At 35.6% G+C, this 19,385-nt stretch overlaps 1 protein-coding gene and 1 pseudogene across 1 annotated transcript in view; both read right to left on the reverse strand.

Annotated features, from left to right (window-relative positions):
- The window catches only part of CFAP54 (cilia and flagella associated protein 54), a 294,742-nt gene that overhangs the window by 148,440 nt on the left and 126,917 nt on the right, over window positions 1-19,385 (reverse strand). Inside the window, exons 31-36 of the mRNA XM_034987789.1 lie at window positions 18,177-18,291; window positions 17,316-17,416; window positions 9,960-10,190; window positions 8,004-8,146; window positions 5,868-6,049; window positions 4,092-4,319 (exon numbers count right to left, since the gene is read on the reverse strand). Of these exons, the coding sequence (XP_034843680.1) occupies window positions 4,092-4,319; window positions 5,868-6,049; window positions 8,004-8,146; window positions 9,960-10,190; window positions 17,316-17,416; window positions 18,177-18,291 (1,000 nt within the window). The remainder of the gene's footprint in view (window positions 1-4,091; window positions 4,320-5,867; window positions 6,050-8,003; window positions 8,147-9,959; window positions 10,191-17,315; window positions 17,417-18,176; window positions 18,292-19,385) is intronic.
- LOC117998464 lies at window positions 503-2,703 on the reverse strand (annotated as a pseudogene).

The following is a 19,385-nucleotide window of genomic DNA, read 5'->3' on the forward strand; positions in this document are numbered from 1 at the left end:
AGAGTTAACTACTTCTGTTTGTAGGTGATGAAATGTATAATGATCCACTTCACATTTGGTACTCTATGAATATGGTCTTTTCCTTTACTTCAACTTAGAATTAAGACTTGTAATTCTTGTTGTTGTTTTTTTCAATATACCAGTCCCAGAAGAGTTTTCCCTGTAGAAGTTATCTGAACACAGTCTTACGCTTTCTATTTGTGGTCTACAACCAGGCTCTATCTTCTCCAGAACACTATAAGACAGACTTAGTTTAAATACATATTAAATTAAGAGGTACTCTCTCAAATAAGTTTAAATGCATTTTATTTTTAGGCAACCTACATGATATGGTTTTTTCTTTTAAAATAAAGGACTCCACTCCAAATAAATCAACATTAAAATAAATGAAGAGATCAAGATGACATCACCCAATTGTCCAAGTCCTGGTGTTGTGTGGATGTGTGAAAAGCAGCAGCCAGTTACGATGACAGGTGATCAATCTAAAGTAATTGCCATTTTGTTAACATTTTTTCATTTATAAACCATCCTTAAAGAAAATCATACATAGGGTCGCACCATCCTCACAGTAGTCCAGCAGAGCAACCATGCCATCTGAATTCATGTCTTCACAAATAAAGAACTGGTAGTTTTGAATTAGCAAAGATGTGCTTGATTTGTCTGCAGCCTCTGTTATAAAAGGTTTACACTTTCTGATCCCTGTTCTTCAAGTTTGCCTTAGACTGATTTCCTATAATCTATGATGTACTTTTCGGAGGCTTCATTTGTGAAGCTTGTTTTCTGTAAGTAATGGTTCCCGACAACATCAACACCAATGATTACTGTGCTTTCAGTACCTTCGCCTTGGGGGCCTTCAACCAAGTCCATTTCCATCAATGGTACCTTCTGTCCTACTATTTTCTCCCTCACCTCCAGGCACAGCTCATTTGCAACCTCCTGAATCTTGTAGATGTCAGAGAACATCTCATCATGACTGATGAGGTCCAGGTAGATAATATGACGACATCCAGAGAAAGAGAACAGCAGCCCTGGCTTAGGAGGAACCCAGAATTCAGAGCAAGAGCAATGCAGCTAGAGCAGCACTCAAGGGGAGGGAAAGCAGGTGGAAAAAGTGGTATCAAATTTTGTAAATGCTTTTGCTGTATCTATTTCAATGGTCATATAATTTGTCTCTTTTATCCTGTTAATATGGTGAATTACCTTGATTGATCTTTATTTTTTTTTAAGATTTTTATTTTTTTATTTGAAAGGGCACACACGAACAGGGGGAGGAGCAGATGGGGAGGGAAAAGATGGGGGAAAGAATCTCAAGCAGACTCCACACTGTGTGCAGAGCCCAACATGGTGCTTGATCTCACCACCCTGAGATCACGACCTGAGCCAAAACCAAGAGTTGGACGCTTAACCAACTGAGCCACCCAGGCACTGCTTGATTGATCTTTAAATGTTAACCTTACATTTCTGGGATAAACCCACTTGATCATCATTTGTATAACTATAGATATTATAGACCTCATTTGCATATTTTATATATTGCTGGGATTGATCTGCTAATATTTCATTAAGGAGTTTTGTGTCTATGTTCATGAGGGATATTGGTTCATACTTCTCTTTTTGATATTATCTGTCAGGGTTAGGCTGGCTTCGCTTCTGAAAAAAATTTTTGTGTATGATTTTGTCCTTTTATGTTTGCTCGAATTCTGCAGGGAAATATTCTGGGTATGGAGTTTTCTTTATCTCAAAGTTCCTAATTATAAATTCATTTTCCTTAATATATTTTGGGCAATTCATTTTTTCTATTGCTTCTTGTGTCAGATTTAAGCTGTGCTTTGTGATAAACATGTCCATTTCATTTAAAGTTATCAAATTCATTAGTAAAAATTGATCATAATATTCTCTCATTTTTCTTTTAATATCTATAGAATCTGTAGTTATATCTCTCTTTCATCACTAATGTCAGTTATTTATGCTTTTCTTTCTTTTGTTCATCAGTATTCCTAGGATTCTGCCAATTTTAATAATCTTTTCAAATGATTAATTTATTAACTTTATTAATTTTGTTGTTTTATATATAAATTATTTCTGCTCTTATTCTTTCACTTATTTTCTTTGTTCTTTTTACTTACTTTGGATTGAATCTGTTCTTTTTTGAGCTCCTATAGGTGGACACTTAGATAACTGATGTTATATCTTTCTTCTTTACTCTTATACATTTAAAACTATTAAGTTCTTCTACATACTGGTTTATCTGCATCCCACAAATGTTGATATGTTGTCCAGTTTGAAATATTTTTAAGTTTCTCTTGTGTTTTCTTCTTTTATCCATGGATTATTTAAAACTGTGTTAATTTCCAGATATTTGGAGATTTTTCTTCCTAATTTCTATTGGTCTATTCATAAGGTAGGGGTCAGAGAACATACTCTTCAAGATTTCAGTCTTTTAAATTTTATTATGACTTATTTTTTGACCCTGCATATGATCCATCTTGGTGAGCACACCATATGCACTTGTGCTCTGTTTCTAACCCTTTTATGTGTACTGCACTTCAATTCTGACACTAACTACCTAACCAGAATTAAGGTCAGACTCCAAGAGTTTAAAGACTTAGTCCTCCACAAGACTGCCCTTATTTCAGATGTCAGCCACAAGTCTCAGGTCACCTGCACTTCTGACTGAACAGCTATAAATTTAGGGGTTTCCATAGCCCCCTCAGATTCAATAATTGGTTGTCATTCACTTAAAACACTATACTAAGGATCACAGTTTTATTATAAAGGTACAACTCAGGGACAGCCAAATGAAAGAGGTACATAGTCCAGAAGGGTCCTGGATAAGGGGTTTCCATGTTCTCTCCCCATGGAGTCACCCAACACATCAATGCTTTCACCATTCTGGAAGCTCTTCATGTTTTGGGTGTCCAGAGTATACTCTGAATCTCTCTTATTAGGAGCATACACATTTATGGTTAGTATGTCTTCTTCATTAATTAAGCCTCTTCTCATTAGAAAATGTCTCTCTTTATCTGTCAAAATACTCCCTGATTTAAAGGTTATTTTATCTAATATTAATAAGTCTCACCAGTTTTTTATGTTTACTGTATTATTCATGGTATATTCCTTTCCACTGATTTATTTTCAATCAATTTCTTATATTCAGAATACTTCTCATGTGGCCAACTATTACATGTCTTTCTTTTTATCCAACATACTTTGCCTTTTGATTAGGGTGTTTAAGCCACTTTTATTTAATATAGTAATTGATATGATTGGGGTAGATTTATTATTTGCTATTTGCTTTCTGTTTTGCCTGTATGTTTCTGTTCCTGTTTCTTTTTTTATGCCTTCTTTAATTCATTGACCACTATTTAGTTTCCACTTCACTGAAACGGCTTTGTAGCTCTATCTCTTTTTTGGTATTACTCTAAGGGTTATTAAATGCATCCTTAACATATTACATTCCACTTAGAGTTAATAGTGTACTACTTTATATTTATAAAAAGTGTAAAAGAACTTATTACTCTGTCTCTTGTGCTACTGTTTTCACATATTTTTTGTCTGGAAATGTTATAAATTCCATGACTCAATGTGCTTCTGTGTTTATTAAATTTCAATTGTTTGGGTTATATCATGTTTGCATTTTTTTCAATTTTATTTTCATGTTTTAAAACATAGTGTGGTAGATTTAAATGGCTGCAAATTCTACCAGATCTGGAATAATAGAACAAGGACAGACAAAGCAGTGAAGTTAAGAGCAACTGACAAGCTATATGATCTCTCTTGGGGTCTGTTTCTCTGTCAAAAAAATTGCCATGAGGATTAAAACCATTACAGTTAGTTTATACAGAAGCTGGAACTCAGTAAATGTTACTTTCTCTTTCCTTTAAAAAGTTGAATTTTCAGGCTAAGATATTTACAATTAACATCAATGTGAGCTATGTATTGTGAACCAAATAATAATAATGAAGCAAATGAAATACAGACAAACCAAGTAAGAACTCAAGGAAAATATTAATTTCTATTTATCTCAAGGTACATGGTAAAAAGCATTTATTAATTGGATGCAGTAAAAATAATTACCCAAATGCCCTTACCTTAATAGAATTGATATTTTGTAGTTCTATTAACATATCAATAAGTAATTCCGCTCCCAAATAGAATGGCAAAACACAGGTACAGAGGAAACTATCCTGGCTAATAGGAAATGTTTTATACATATCCACTGCTTGTTTTAGAAGTATCTGCAGCTCCTGAGTAAAGTTCCAAAGGGCCCGACAGCAATTCTGGAGCAGAGTCCAATAGCCACCACGATGAGCAAGAACCTAAGACAAACACAACATTAAAAAAACCCCATAGTTTCAAAAGTTAGAGATCTCTGAACAACTTCATCTTTCTGCAAAAATTATGTCAATAATAAAAAATAACTAACACCATTTATTATGTGTCACTTATATCATCTCAGTTAATTCTAACAATAGCTCCTATGAAATAAGTGTGCACTAGTATTCTATTTAATTTACAGATAAGGAAACACAGGCATGGAGCTAACTTGCCCAAGGTCATGATCTACTAAGTGGTTAGCTAAGATTTGCACACCAGCAGTCTGACTCCAACATTTCCATTGTTCTAGATTCTGGGAATGTGGCAATTAGCAAGGGTAACCAGGTCTGCCCTCATGCTGCTTCAATTTATTAGTGGAGACTGAACACTAGGTAAGTGGACAAATGAAAATATAGTTTCAGGGAATAATAAGTATCATAAAGAAAAATAAAGCAGAAATGAGTCAGAATCTGACAAGCATGAAAGGATATGCCCTTTTTGACGGGGGTGGTCAGGAAAAAAGTCCTCTCTGAGGAGGTGACATGAGCAGAGACTTGAATATTGAGTTGAGCAAGTCATAGGAAGGTGGGGGAGAGAGTGTTGGGAGGACAGCATTTGAAACTGAGGGAGCAGCAACTGCAAAGGATGGAGGATGAACTTGAGGGACGAGAAAGAAACAAGCTCAGTGCTTTCAAGATCACACAGAGGAGAGTGGACTGAATGAGAGCAAGATGAACTGAGTTCCAAGAAGTGAGCAGGACCCAGACCTTCCAGGGCCCTGAAGCTGGTGGAAAGGATAGGATGCAATGCTCATGGTCATGGGGGATGATGTGGGTTTACTTCACATTTTTCAAGAAAGCACCCTCTCCACAGAGAAAATGGGAACTCAAGTGTTCTAGAAAGGATAGATTTCCTCTCAACTCTTGAGATGTTTGAAGTATATGCCATTCCTGCAATGAGAAAAAGGAAACTAATTTCTCTGTAGCTAATGATTCTGATTCTAAGTTTAATAATGTAGCATATAATATTTAAGAAAAGAAAAGCATTTGAGAGAAGACACAATTGGTTTGTAGAAACAGGGGGTCAGGGGCCAGGAGCAGGATTTTCCTGTGGCCCAGAAAGAGTGTTCCCTGTGCTAGAGGGAATAAAGGGGTTTATGGTACCCCAGGCAGGAGCAAGACTCCAGAGAGGAACCACTGGTGTCACCACCATAGAAGTGCATGTACCATATGTGGCAAGAAAGTGGCAGAGGAGTATCTGAATATTCACAGAGATTGTGTAGACAAGGACAAAGGCCACCTCAGCTCCACACCAATGGATGGCTTATGACTAAAGCAGCTTACCCCTCTCCCTGACAACCTCACAATGTGTAAATCTTCAGCACTATGGCAGGCAAACCTCAAAAATGATTGATGTGAAACCCAGGAAATTTAGTTTCAAAGTTGAAACTAAAATTATGGATAGTAAGTAAATAAATACATCTTACATGCTCAAACTAATGGCCTGAGATTTATGTCTACTAATTTAGCAAATTAGAAGGACCACCTTACCATTGCTCTCCTGCAATATAAGAAGATTTTCATAAAATGATCCAATAGACTCAAATTTGCTGCTTGATCCTTTTCTTTAGCACTAAGACCTGACTGAGAGTCTGAATCATAAACTGTTTGTGTCTTGGATACATTTTCATCACTCATTCTGGAATTAACAAATGTGGAAAATTCTTCAGCATCTACAGTACAAAAATAAAGTATAACATTATTGAAGACAGAAAGTTCCAGAAGACACAGGTGATAAGCATCAAATGAGTAATTAAGATAAGAAATGCTATATAAATTTGGAGGAAGGATGGGATTATCATGGACACAATGAACCAAGGAAAAGTTTCTAGAGAAGGAGGCATCTAGATTAGGTCTTAAAGGGTGAACATGGTTTAGCTATGCAGAAAGACTATGGAGAACATCATTCTGGGCAAGGGTGATGGCCAAAGGAACAATGCAGAGGCAGGAATGTCATGTTTTCTGAGGGACCAATCACAGAATCCCACTTAATTTCCCCCTAAATAGTCCATTCCCAGGACACATACACTAGAAGGTGAGTAGCATCCCCTGGAGTTAGGCAGTGCAGCTACCATGTCCATTCATTATCCTGTTGGTGTGATATAAAAACACAGATTTCTCCTACCACAAACCTTGTCTTAGAACTTTGCATTAAATAATAAGTCTAAATAGCACAGTATTCTATTGGTGATTCCATGGGAGGTCTTAGGCAACTAGTTAAAAAAAAAAAAAAAACTCAAGCTATGTATTACTATCTACATACAAAACTTGGACTCTGTGTCTAGGGAATTTACTTTCAAATATTTCAATATTCATAGTATAACATGAAGGTACCAGTTAAAGCCAATCTACACCCTAGAAGAAATCAGAAAGCATATCAAGTACCTCAAATATGAATCAACATTCTTGGGGCAGTTACCCAGCATATGAAGTATTCTGATCAGCAATAAGTTACATAGCACTTAAAATACCATTACTAAAAATCTACAAAAGAGGGTTTGTAATCGCATGAAGATATTAGAAATAAATCCTTCTTTGTGAAATGAGTGGTATTCAAGATAGGTGATTGCTTAGGAATAGTGTCATCAGTTGTAGCACCCCGATCAAGAGCCATGTTCACTCGCATTTCACCACCCCCCTCAGTGAGTCTCCCGTCACCTGAGCAGATGACAAGAATATTGGCTGGTCCTGCCATTCAAACAAATATTATTGCATTAACCTTGGAGTAAGCTTTCATGGAAGGTGTTGGTTGGAGATCCTAAGGCAAGAGTAGACTCCCCTGAGGATAAAATCGGTACTATGCCGGTTGCATCAGTATGTGTGGTGGAATTTGTTCTGAAACTTACTTCTGCTAAAATATAACACCTGATATCAAGTCTTCACCTATCTTGACAATAGGAGGCTACCAACATTTTAAAAAGAACCTTAGGGGTGCCTGGATGGCTTAGTCAGTTAAGTGTCTGACTCTTGATTTTGGTCCAGGTCATGATCTCAGGGTTTTGAGATCCATGCCCAGCATGGAGCCTGCTTAAGATTCTCTCTTCCTGGGGCGCCTGGGTGGCTCAGTCGTTAAGCGTCTGCCTTCGGCTCAGGTCATGATCCCGGTCCTGGGATCGAGCCCCGCATTGGGCTCCCTGCTCAGCGGGAAGCCTGCTTCTCCCTCTCCCACTCCCTCTGCTTGTGTTCCCTCTCTCACTGTGTCTCTCTGTCAAATAAATAAAATCTTAAAAAAAAAAAAAAAAAGATTCTCTCTTCCTCTCCCTCTGCCCCTCCTCACCACTCTCTCCCTTTCTTAAATAAATAAATAAATAAATAAATAAATAAATAAATAAATAAATAAATAAGACATTGTATTTGGTGAACAGCCAAACTGGTTTAGGTTAGAATATACCATATATATTTCCAAACACATATCATAAAAATATAGAAAATTTTAAAAAACGAGAAAATAAGGATCTCCTACAAAATACCACAACTCAATTAAATTCCTGGGTCATTGGAAAATGATATCTGTACTTCTGTGTGTCTGTGGAGTGTGTGTGTGTGTGTGTGTTCATGTGTGTGTTGCATCAGTGAATAAGAATATAGAGGCAATTTGATAGTATATATCATAATTTTTTATTTTACCTGATGGTAAGTTGGCCTTTCTTTTTTTAGCTGTATGAAGGAAATCAAGTATCAGTTTATAGTTTTCTAGAGTCAATTTCGCCGTTGGTAATACTGTTCCTGAATTATATAGTGAGAACATATTAGGATCACATGATCGGAAACTGCAGGGGAGAAAATATCATTAAAAATATATATATAAACAAAATTGAATTGAATCTGTCAAATATAATCTACTTTAATTTTTAAATTATTTGTGAGTTAGTGTTTCCAAAATTTGGATCATAACATATTCTGGCACTTAACCAAAGCCAAACAATTTCCCATTAAATTTTAAAATTATACAATGTAGGGCACCTGGGTGGCGCAGTTGGTTAAGCGACTGCCTTCAGCTCAGGTCATGATCCCAGGGTCCTGGGATCGAGTCCCACATCGGGCTCCCTGCTCTGCAGGGAGCCTGCTTCTCCCTCTCCCACTCCCCCTGCTTGTGTTCCCTCTCTCGCTGTGTCTCTCTCTGTCAAATAAATAAATAAAAATCTTTAAAAAAAAAATTATACAATGTAATTTTGCTCTTAGGAATTTCAACAACAATATCTATTTCCCTGAAAGGGCCCTTGAAAATGGGAATGACGATCTACACTCATTCTGAGGACTCTGAAACAATAATTTATGTCAATTTAACCTGATTCAAACACAATTCAATGAAGATGCCTATAAAAAGCAATGTGTCCACAATCAATGTTATGAAGGTTCAATCTGGTAATGATTTTAACCAAAATTCTAAAGAAACAGAAACTGGTACCAAGTTCACCATGGATTTCACCTGCATATTTTATCACTGGATTATTGAAATAAATACCCTTTTAATTCGTACCCCTGTCACAGTCTCTCCTTCCTCCAATCCATTTGATATGTTGCTGCCAGAGAAATTTTTTATCATTGCCCTGCTCAAAAACCCTTAATAATCTCCCGCCGTATATAAATTAAAGTTCGGGAAAAAAAAAAAGAAAAAAAAAACCCTCCATGATCTGGTACTGATCTATTTTTTTTAATTATTTCACACCATTCCTTTTAATTTACCCGAGATTCTGGTCATACCATTTGAGGTTCTCATCTTGTGTTTCCTACCTGGGCTCTGATTCATGTGCTTCCAACCACCTGGAATACCTCTTTCCCTATCTGCACATTTCTAAATCTTGCCTATCCATCATGAACCAGGCCAAGTGGTCCCTCCCCATGAAAACTTTCCTGTGAGTTTCAGTCAGAGGAAAGCCTTTTCCCAGGAACAAAGAAGATTTTGTGTATATTTCACCTTATACCATTATTTACAATTGTTCATTAACACTTGTGATCTACCCTGCCAGACTCTAACTTGTATGTCCTGCTCATCTTTTCATGCCCTTTGTGTCTACCTCAGTACCTTGTATCTAACAGGCGCTCAGTTGTATTTTTTTTTTAATTAAAGACTCTACTCACCTTTTTAATGATTACATAGTATTTCATGTTATGTATTTATCTTCTATTTTAGCTCCCATAACACTTTAGCCAAAAACACTCAAGAGCTCAAAAGTGTCTTCTGAATTAATGATATAAAGTGTACATTGTATGAGAAAATACAATCTGTGTTTATAGAGCCTTAAAATATACCTCAAAATGAAACAGCTTTGTCTAATACCTAATAGCTACAGTTATTACACAATTAATATTAAATTTCTCTTGAAATGATACTATCTCCTATACAGAAAGCTATATTAACAAACATATTCAAGACACGTGCAGATTAGTACTTCCTAAGTGCTTATATCCAGCACTTGTTTGGGAAAGATTCTGAGGCAAGAAATTAAGTAATATACCAATGCTCAGTAAAGAGAGAAGCACTCTGTAAACCTCTTTATTATCAACATTGGATCCTTGACCATAACAAATAAAATCCATGCTCATGCTAAAAAAGTATCATTCGCTGGTAACATTCTATACCTGACCACTGGATGTGAAGAGCCAAATTTCATCTTCATACGTTCCCCTAGCTTCGTTAAAAGCAGGTTGAAGTGTGCACTTGCCAGATACAGATTCATCTGAGCTCTCCAGGGCATCTCCTCAAGAAATATTTGATGGAACCTCTTCCTTTTCACAAAACTTAATATTATAGGATTCAAGTTATCCACCAGGAATCGATAGGCAAGTTTTCTAACATCAGTTCTCTTATTTCTGCCAAGGAGAAACAAGTTTTGAAATTACACAAGCTTCCAGATATTTAATAACGAAGAATGATTCCAATTTGTATAAAATACACCAAGAAGTCACTTGACTGCCCTTATACAAATGTTTCTGGCTTATTCATAATTTCCTTGGTGCTAAGAATGTGAAAGAGGGCAGTAGACAAGCCATGAGGATAAACAGTAAGGACAAAGACACTATGTATTGCCTTCCATTCTCTCTGATGTCTGTGTCCTAAGCTCCAACCAGACAACTTTTCTTTTCCATAACCAAAAGGCCACTGAGATTAGACAAACGAATTACAATATAATGTTCACATTCATCCCCTAACTTCAATATTAAAAGAAAAATCATTTCTCTGTATTGTTCCTTAAGGAAAAAAACAATGGAGCAAAATTTTTTCCAACATTAGACTACAGCAGAAATAAAATATCAACTATAAATGAAATAACTTCATAAATCCATACTCAATATGCTCTGAAAAAAACTAATTTCAAAATTTAGCTAATAGTTCATATTTTAAGTGCAGCATATATTCAGTTTGTTTAAAATTATTCCTATCAAAATCTCAAAGTCATCCAACTATTTTTATAGTTGCATAACTGTTTACAGGGCATGATTTGATTTCTTCAAAGTACTTTTTTTTTTATGTTGACAATGCTGCTACCCCATTGGTCAGTGCCATTCTATCTGATTTATATTGCAGAAAGGAAAAAAAAAAATCTCAATTGGTAAGTGAGAGTATCTTGCTTGCTTTAATAGATAACGTGTCTGAATCTGACGCAACATGCACACGCACACACACACACACACACGAGAAGGAAAGGAAGGTGGATGGAAGGTCAAATCTCCTCAAAAGGCCCAGGAGAGTTTGACAGGACTAGCCACATCTTCCCTGCACTGAAGGTGAGAGTCCAGGGAGAGAAGTGACAGAGGACAGTCTTCCTCCACGAATCTTGTCGAGGTAGTAATAGACCCAAGGGGCTTGGAAGGGACCGAGAGCCAGCCCAGAGGGTAGAGAATGCTTCTTCTTTTACCACCTGAGTAGTTCCTAATGTGCAGGGTACTCCATAAGCAGCTCTGTGTCTCTATGAGCCACAGATATGAGCGGACCCAGCAGCCAGAGAGGAAGTTCAGGAGGGACAGTCAGCATAAATAAATGCTCAGTGATATGGAACCATAAGAAGAAGACAGAAACCTGAATTAGGAAGATATTAAGGAATCCAGACACTATCACCGGTATATTCTAGCTTGAACAAATAAGTCAATATATTGACATTAACGGAAACAGGATTCCTACCATTATAAAAAAAAATTACACTTAGGGAAAGAGAAAACACTGGAAAGTATCTTGTGGTATGGAACTGAAACTGGACATATCAGTATGACCTTATTACAGTTTTAGATAGATACATAGATCTATTTAGGTGGACATAGCTATTTCCTAGTTTTGTCTGTTGAAAGGGCCTAGAAGCAAAGATACATCAGTAGCCTCCAGAACTTAGATTCTAAATACCAATTCCACTAAAAGGAATCAACTGATTCCAGGGCTGGGACAGGGAAGGTACAAGATGAACATCTCGTGGTAAATAAGAAGAAGCTCAAAAAAATGATGGGGACATGTCAAAAAGACTAAATAGCTGAAAGGGCTCCGGATGGCCAAATCTGGAACAATCTGAGACTCAAAATAAATAATAATGTTAATTTGATAAAGGATATCCACAAAAACAAACCTACCACAAATATAATTCTTAATGATAAAATGTTGAAAGCTTGAAAGCTTTTCCTCTGAAATGGGAATCAGACAAAGGTACCCACTAATATCATTTCTTTCAGCACTGAAATAGCGGGCTTAGCAAGAACAAAAAGGAAGATAAAGGCAGTGGGAGCAGGGGAGGAGTATAAGGATTGAAAATAAAGAAGTAAAGCAGCTGTCAATCATAGACAATACGATTATATATTTATAAAATCCAAAATAACCTACAGATAAGGTATTAGAATTAATCAGTGAATTTATTAAGCCCATGGAAGACAAAGTCAATATACAAAAAATAACTCTATTTCTAATACCAGCAATAAACAATTAAAAATGAAATTCTAAAAAGATATTTCTAATAGCTTAAAAAATACCTAGGAATTAACCAAAGCAAAGATGTGCAAGACCTACTCACAGAAAATAGAAATTATAAGGATAATCTTACACTACCATATACTAAAAATTGTAAGGTACAGTTAAAATAGTGATAAGAAGGAAACATGTTAGCCTTCAATGTTTTCTGATTCAGAACAATCTCAACCAAATTTTCAATAAGTTTTTTGTATTTTTAAATTATCAAAATAATTTCTATTTTCCCCCCATGAATTAATTCTAAATGTCTATTTAAGACTTTCAGATGTATAGGATCTTTTTGATTCTATCTTTTCAAAAATTGGTCTCTACTGTGTAAATCAATTATGGTGAAATGTGGTTTGTATGAGTCCAATATTTGAAAATTCTTGAGATTTGCCTTAGAGTCAATACTATAAATGTTCTATGTGTGCTTTAAAAAATAAATGCTTTTTAAAAAAATCCTCTAAAAAATAGGCATTTTCTAGTTGTTGGCTATTCACAATCTTTTTTCTCCTAAATTTAAAATCAGCTTGTCCATGTCCATCAAGATAATCCCAAAATTAAATGAGGCAAGTATCCTACAACTGTACATACTCTTACTGAAATATCTGTTCATGTTTTTTGATATTTTTTACAATTTTATTTTTAATTGTCTTTTGCTCATTTTCTAATCGGACTGTTTGTTTTTATTATTCTTTTGAATTTTGAGAGGTCTTTATATATTCCAGATATAAGGTCTTTCTTGGATATGTGGTTTACAAATACTTCCCAGTATGTAGCTTGTCTTTTCATTCTTTTCACAGGGTCTTTCACAGAGCAAAAGTTTTAAATTTTGATGAGGCCTGAGGTTGTATGGTAAGCCTATGTTTAATTTTATAAGAAATCTCACAGTCTTTTCCAGAGTGGCTGTATCTTTTCACATTCCCACCAGCAGTGTACACAGTATTTAGTGTTATCACTATTTTTTATTTTAGCCATTAAAATAGGCTTTAGTGATACCTTGTGGCTTTAATTTGCCTCTCTCTAATGGCTAATGATACTGAACATCTTTTTATGTGTTTGCCATCTGTATATAAGCAAAACTTTCAATATCTCTTCACAATATGACAATCCACACAGAAAACTTGTATCTATGAATAAATTATCAAGCCTATAGAAGATTGAATTGTTTACAAATCACTTAAGTTCCTATACAAAAAAATAGAAGCATTCAAAAATGTAATTTTAAAATACAATTTACATTAATACCAAAAAGCACCTCTTTGATGTAGCTAATAAAAGATGTATAGCATCTTTACGGAAACTACCATAAAAACTTATTGGAAGACGTAAGTACGTGGTCATATACTAACAGAAAGAATCAATACGGGGGGTGGGAGGAAGTTCTAAAACCAACCTATATAGTCAATTATATCTCTATCAAAACCATGAGTTTTTTGTGTTACTTGACAAGCTATTCCAAACCACTCTGTGGAAGAATATCCAAGACTTGTGTGAACATGGAGAGACTTGATCTATCAGACACCAAGAATCAACTTAATGCCAGAGTAAGGATGATGGTGTGATATTGACCCACAAAAAGATAAACAGACTAGGACAGAAAAGAGATCTCAAACCTGTATATATGAAAACTTGCTAAACGACAAAAGAGACAGTGGTGGCAGAATAGACTACTTGATAAATGGCTAACAATGGCTACTTGGTAAATGGGGCGAGCCAGTTGGGTACCTATAACAAAACTACAAGAGATGGGGAGGGGGACTCTTCCTCTCATGATTCACAAAAATAAAATAAAGTTAGATGAAACTCCTAAATCTGGGGCGCCTGGGTGGCTCAGTCGGTTAAGTGACTGCCTTCGGCTCAGCTCATGATCTCAGAGTCCTAAGATCGAGGCCCACGTCAGGCTCTGCTCAGTGGAGAGCCTGCTTCTCCCTCTCCCTCTGCCCCTCCCCCTCGCTTGTGCTCTGTCTCTCTCTCAAATAAATAAAATCTTAAAAAGAAAAAGAAACTCCTAAATGTGAAAATCTAAAATTTAAATTCATGAATATACCTTTACTATCTTGTTCAAAAACAACAAAGACAAATGGTGATACATTTTGCTCCATTAAAAATTATAACTTTTGATTTTAAAAAGAAAACCTTTAAAATGTAAATAGATGAGCCACAAACTTAGAAAAGCAATAGTATCCAAACTTCTAAAAATAAATGAGAAAACAACAAAAGTTTTTAAATGTACAAAGGATCTAAACAAGAAGTGCTGAGAAAAGAAAAACCCTAGGATCTAATAAAAACATGAAAAGATGCCTAAACTCATTACTAATTAAATAAATAAAAATTAAAATAATAATGACATAAAATTTCACAACTCAACAGTCCATAAAAATTCAAAAATTTGATAATATCAAGTGTTGGTAAAGATGCTGAATAATGGAAACTTGACACACCACTGATGGAAATTTAAGAGCAACTTAGCAATAACTAATAATGTGAAAAATGTTCATATCTTGGGAACTATACTCTTCAATCAATGAGAGATGAAGAATAGAATAAATGAAATTAGAAACAGGTTTGATTCAATGAACAGCAGGCTGGAAAAAGAAGAGGAATGAATTAGTGACCTAGAAGACAAAATAATGGAAAATAATGAAGCTGAACAAAAGACAGAAAGAAGAATTATACAACACAAGAATAGACTTAGGGAACTCAGTGAGTCCGTCAAATGTAATAACACTCATATCACAGAAGTCTCAGAAGAAGAGAGAGAAAGGCTGGCAGAAGATTTATTTCAAGAAATAATAGCAGAAAACTTTCCTAATCTGAGGAAGGAAACAGACATCCAGATATAGGAGGCACAGAGAAACCCCATCAAAATCAACAAAAGCAGGCCAACACCAAGACATATTGTAATTAAATTTGCAAAATATAGTAATAAAGAAAAAACCTTAAAAGCAGCAAGATAAAAGAAGTCCTCAACTTACACAGGAAAGTCCATAAGACTACCCAGAAATTTCTCAAAAGAAACTTGGCAAGCCAGAAGGGGGTGACATGATATATTCAAAGTACTGAATAAGAAAAATCTGCAGCCAAGAATACTCTATCCAGCAAGGCTATCATATCAGAATAGAGGGAGAAATAAAAAGTTTCCCAGACAAACAAAAACTAAAGGAGTTCATGAGCACTAAACCAGCCCTGCAAGAAATATTAAAGGGGACTCTTTTGAGTAGAAAGGAGAGACCAAAAGTGACAAAGACAAGATAGGATCAGAGAAAATCTCCAGAAATGACAAAACAAGTAATAAAATGGCAATAACTACATACCTATCAATAATTACTTTGAATGTAAGTGGACTAAACAAGACCCATCTATATGTTGGCCATAAGAGACTCATTTTAGACCTAAAGACACCTGCAGATTGAAAGTGAGGGGGTGGAGAAACATTTATCACGCAATTGGATGCCAAAAGAAAGTCAGAGTAGCAATACTTATATCAGACAAACTAGACTCTCTGTTTTGTATTTTTTTTTTCCTGCTTTGTTATTTAGGGTAGTACTGGCCTCATGGGATGATTTTGAATGTGTTCCCTCTATTCTATTATTTGTAAGATTTTGATAAAGATTGTCATTAATTATTTTTCTTAAATGCTTGGTAGAATTCACCAATGAAACCAGGTGATGTAGAGCTTTTCTGTGCTGGGAGCTTTTTGATTCCTAATTCAACTTTCATTCTTGTTATTGGTCTAAGAAGACGTCCTACTTCAAGATTCATGATTCAATCTTGGTAACTTGCTTGTTTTTAGGATTATCTGGGTTTTTTTCTAAGTTATCTGATTTCTTAGCACGTAATTATTTCTTTTTTAAGATTTTATTTATTTATTTGACAGAGAAATAGAGAAAGAGCACAAGTAGGCAGAGTGGCAGGCAGAGGGAGAGGGAGAAGCAGGCTCTCCGCTGAGCAGGGAGCCGGACGTGGGGCTCAATCCCAGGACCCCAGGATCATGACCTGAGCTGAAGGCAGCCGCTTAACTGACTGAGCCACCCAGGCACCCCTGTACATAATTGTTTCTAATAATCTGTTACCATACTATGGATTTTTGACATACTATTGGCTGTTCTATTTTTTGACATACATTTGGCTATTCTATTTTTTTTCTCTTCTGTTTCTCATTTTGGTTTTTGAGGCTTCTCTCTCTTTTTTTTCTTAGTTGATATAGTTAGAGCACTGCCAATTTTGTTTATTTTTTTGGAAAAACTGGTCATTACTTTCAATTTTATGTTATTGCTTATCCTGGTCTCTATTTTATTTATTTCTGATTTTTCTTTGTTATTTCCTTCCTCTGCTAAATTTCAGCTAAGTTCTTCTTTTTCTAGTTCCTCGTGGTTTAATGTTGTTTATTTGAACTTGTTTTCTTAATACAAGCATTTATAGCATAAAAAAGTCATAATTTAAATCAAGAAAATAAAGGAATAATCAAACAGATAGTAGGCAAATGCAAAGTAAGAGTGGTTCTATTAATATGTACATGTTGCTCTTAAAATCCAAATCATTAAACAGATAAAGACATTTTATGTATATAATGAAGATAAGATATATAAAGAATATATAAGAATCATAAGTTCCTACTCATAAAAATAGAAGCTAAACATTTTACCATGATAAGCTTTATGGTTTCAGTTTTTTTGAATAAGAACGTAAGGACCACCAATAATGAAAAGTAATTTATGAACTGGTCTTTTAACCACCCTATCTAAACCACTCCTGCCACCACTTCCAACCAAGGCCAGTTACTCTATAGCCTATCATCCTGTTCACTTATTTTATAAAATGTATCAAAATTTTACCCTGTCTTGTTTATTTGTGGATTTACTTATTTACTGTGCTCCTGTCATTAGTATGTAAGTTCCCCAAGGGCAGTGATCTTATCTATCTAGTCCACCACTATATCCCTAGTTCCCAAAATAATGCCAACCACATAGTAACATTTACTGAATTAATAAATCAGTCAATACCTTTCATGTTCCACCATTTCAGAAAAAGATGGATTTTTGGAAAAAAATTCTCTTAGAGTTTCCTTTCTTTTACTTCTTTTTCTTGGCAACAGTTCTATAGTCTTAACAGGAGAGATGACAAAAATGTTACAAATTAAATCTAAACTCTGAACACAATACAGTTTATTCATACTCTAATGCTTATCTCTTGACATTGAAATACAGTGATTTCTTTATACCCCTCAATTAAAATTACTATCAAAAGCAACAGGGGCGCCTGGGTGGCTCAGTCATTAGGCGTCTGCCATAGGCTCAGGTCATGATCCCAGAGTCCTGGGATCGAGCCCCGCATCGGGCTCCCTGCTCAGCGGGGACCCTGCTTCTCCCGTTCCAGCTCCCCCCGGTTTGTGTTCTCTTTCTCGCTGTGTCTCTCTCTGTCAAATAAATAAATAAAATCTTTAAAAAAAAAAAGAAACAAAAAAATTTATGATTATAAAATATCCATGTGATAACTTAAGAATTATAATGTACTGGGACACCTGGGTGGCTCAGTCGGTTAAGTGTCCAACTCTTGATTTTGGCTCAGATCATGATCTCAGGATTGTGAGATTGAGCCCCAAGTCAGGCTCCACATGGAGCCTGCTTAAGATTCTCTTTCTCCCTCTCCCTCTGCCTCTCCCCCTCCCCACTTATACATGCATGCCTGCACTCTTTTTCTCTCTCAAAAAAAAAAAAATTATAATTTACTGTATAATAATAAAATTATCTGTTGATATTTCCTTCTGTTTCATATTATAATAAATTATAATGCAGCCAATCATCTTTAGATACATGAATCTCTTATTTCATTAACTTAAAAATCAAAACTCGTAAGACATTTACCCTTCCAATCTCCATTACTGCAGCTTTGAACTTCTTCAAAGGTTTGGTTGTCTTTTTACACAAAACATTATCCTTATATTTCATTCTTCTTATTCCAAGTAGGGACTCATTCCTCCTAATACAAAAAGATAAAGTCAGTTAAAAGGATCTGTAAGAATTTGCAAAACTATACCAAAGCAATAAATCTTTAATGAATGTTGTCACTGAAATGGTATGAGAAGAATATCCAAAATTATTTGTGTCTCGTGCATAAATAAGATTGTGATATTCCTAATAATCAAGGAATAGCTGGCCTCTTGAAAGAGCAAAATGTAAATCATACCATAAAATGTGATGAGAGCTGACGTGTGACATGGGAAAAACAGAATTGGATTGAAAATAAAACATGAACATGTCCCTTTAAAACTGAAAACATAATTATGTAAGAGTGACCCTGGACAAGCTATCTTGCTTGCAACAGATTTCAGTCTCTTTGGTTCCATCATGTCCAGGCTCCTAGCCACTATCACCTTCTGGATACCAACAGGTGCTAAGCATTTTATATGCCTACAAAAACTTTTCCCTTTCCCCAATCACTTGTTGAAGTTCTTAATCTCATTTTTTTCAATCTGCCATGGACCCCTATAGTAATTCTTCAAATACTGTGAAGTCTCTTATTATCCCTCCTTCTACTGATACTTATCATTTATTTTCCCTGCAATTTATATATTTTCTAAAATTTATATTTCTTTGAGTAAGTACTTGCTAATACCAGCAAATCCCTGCTTTCATTGGGATGCCTGAGTGGCTCAGTCAGTTAAGTGGCTAGGAGAGCCTGGACATATTGGTTAAGCGCCCAACTCTCAGTTTGGGCTCAGGTCATGATCTCAGGGTTCTGGGATTGAGCCCCAAGTCAGTGCAGAGTCTGCTTGTCCCTCTCCCTCCCCCTCTGTTTCTCTCTCCACTCGCACTCTCTCTCTCTCTCTCTCAAGTAAATAAAATAAAATCTTAAAAAAAAAAAAACCCTGCTATCACATGATAAATGGGGTCCAAAACCTTAAATTGAATAAAATGTAGGGTCACATCAATACAAGGCTAATGAAAAGACTGGGTGAGTCTGGATAGCTAGTTACACTGGAGGTGGGGATCCACCCTCTGCGACTTGCATTTTGAAACTGGTTGCCTGCCGTTTTCTAAGCAGGTTGGTCTCTTCCCTACCTCTCCTGACTC

The sequence above is a fragment of the Mirounga leonina genome, unplaced genomic scaffold (assembly GCF_011800145.1).
Source record: "Mirounga leonina isolate KUSES-001 unplaced genomic scaffold, KU_Mleo_1.0 Mir_418, whole genome shotgun sequence".
NCBI lineage: Eukaryota > Metazoa > Chordata > Mammalia > Carnivora > Phocidae > Mirounga > Mirounga leonina.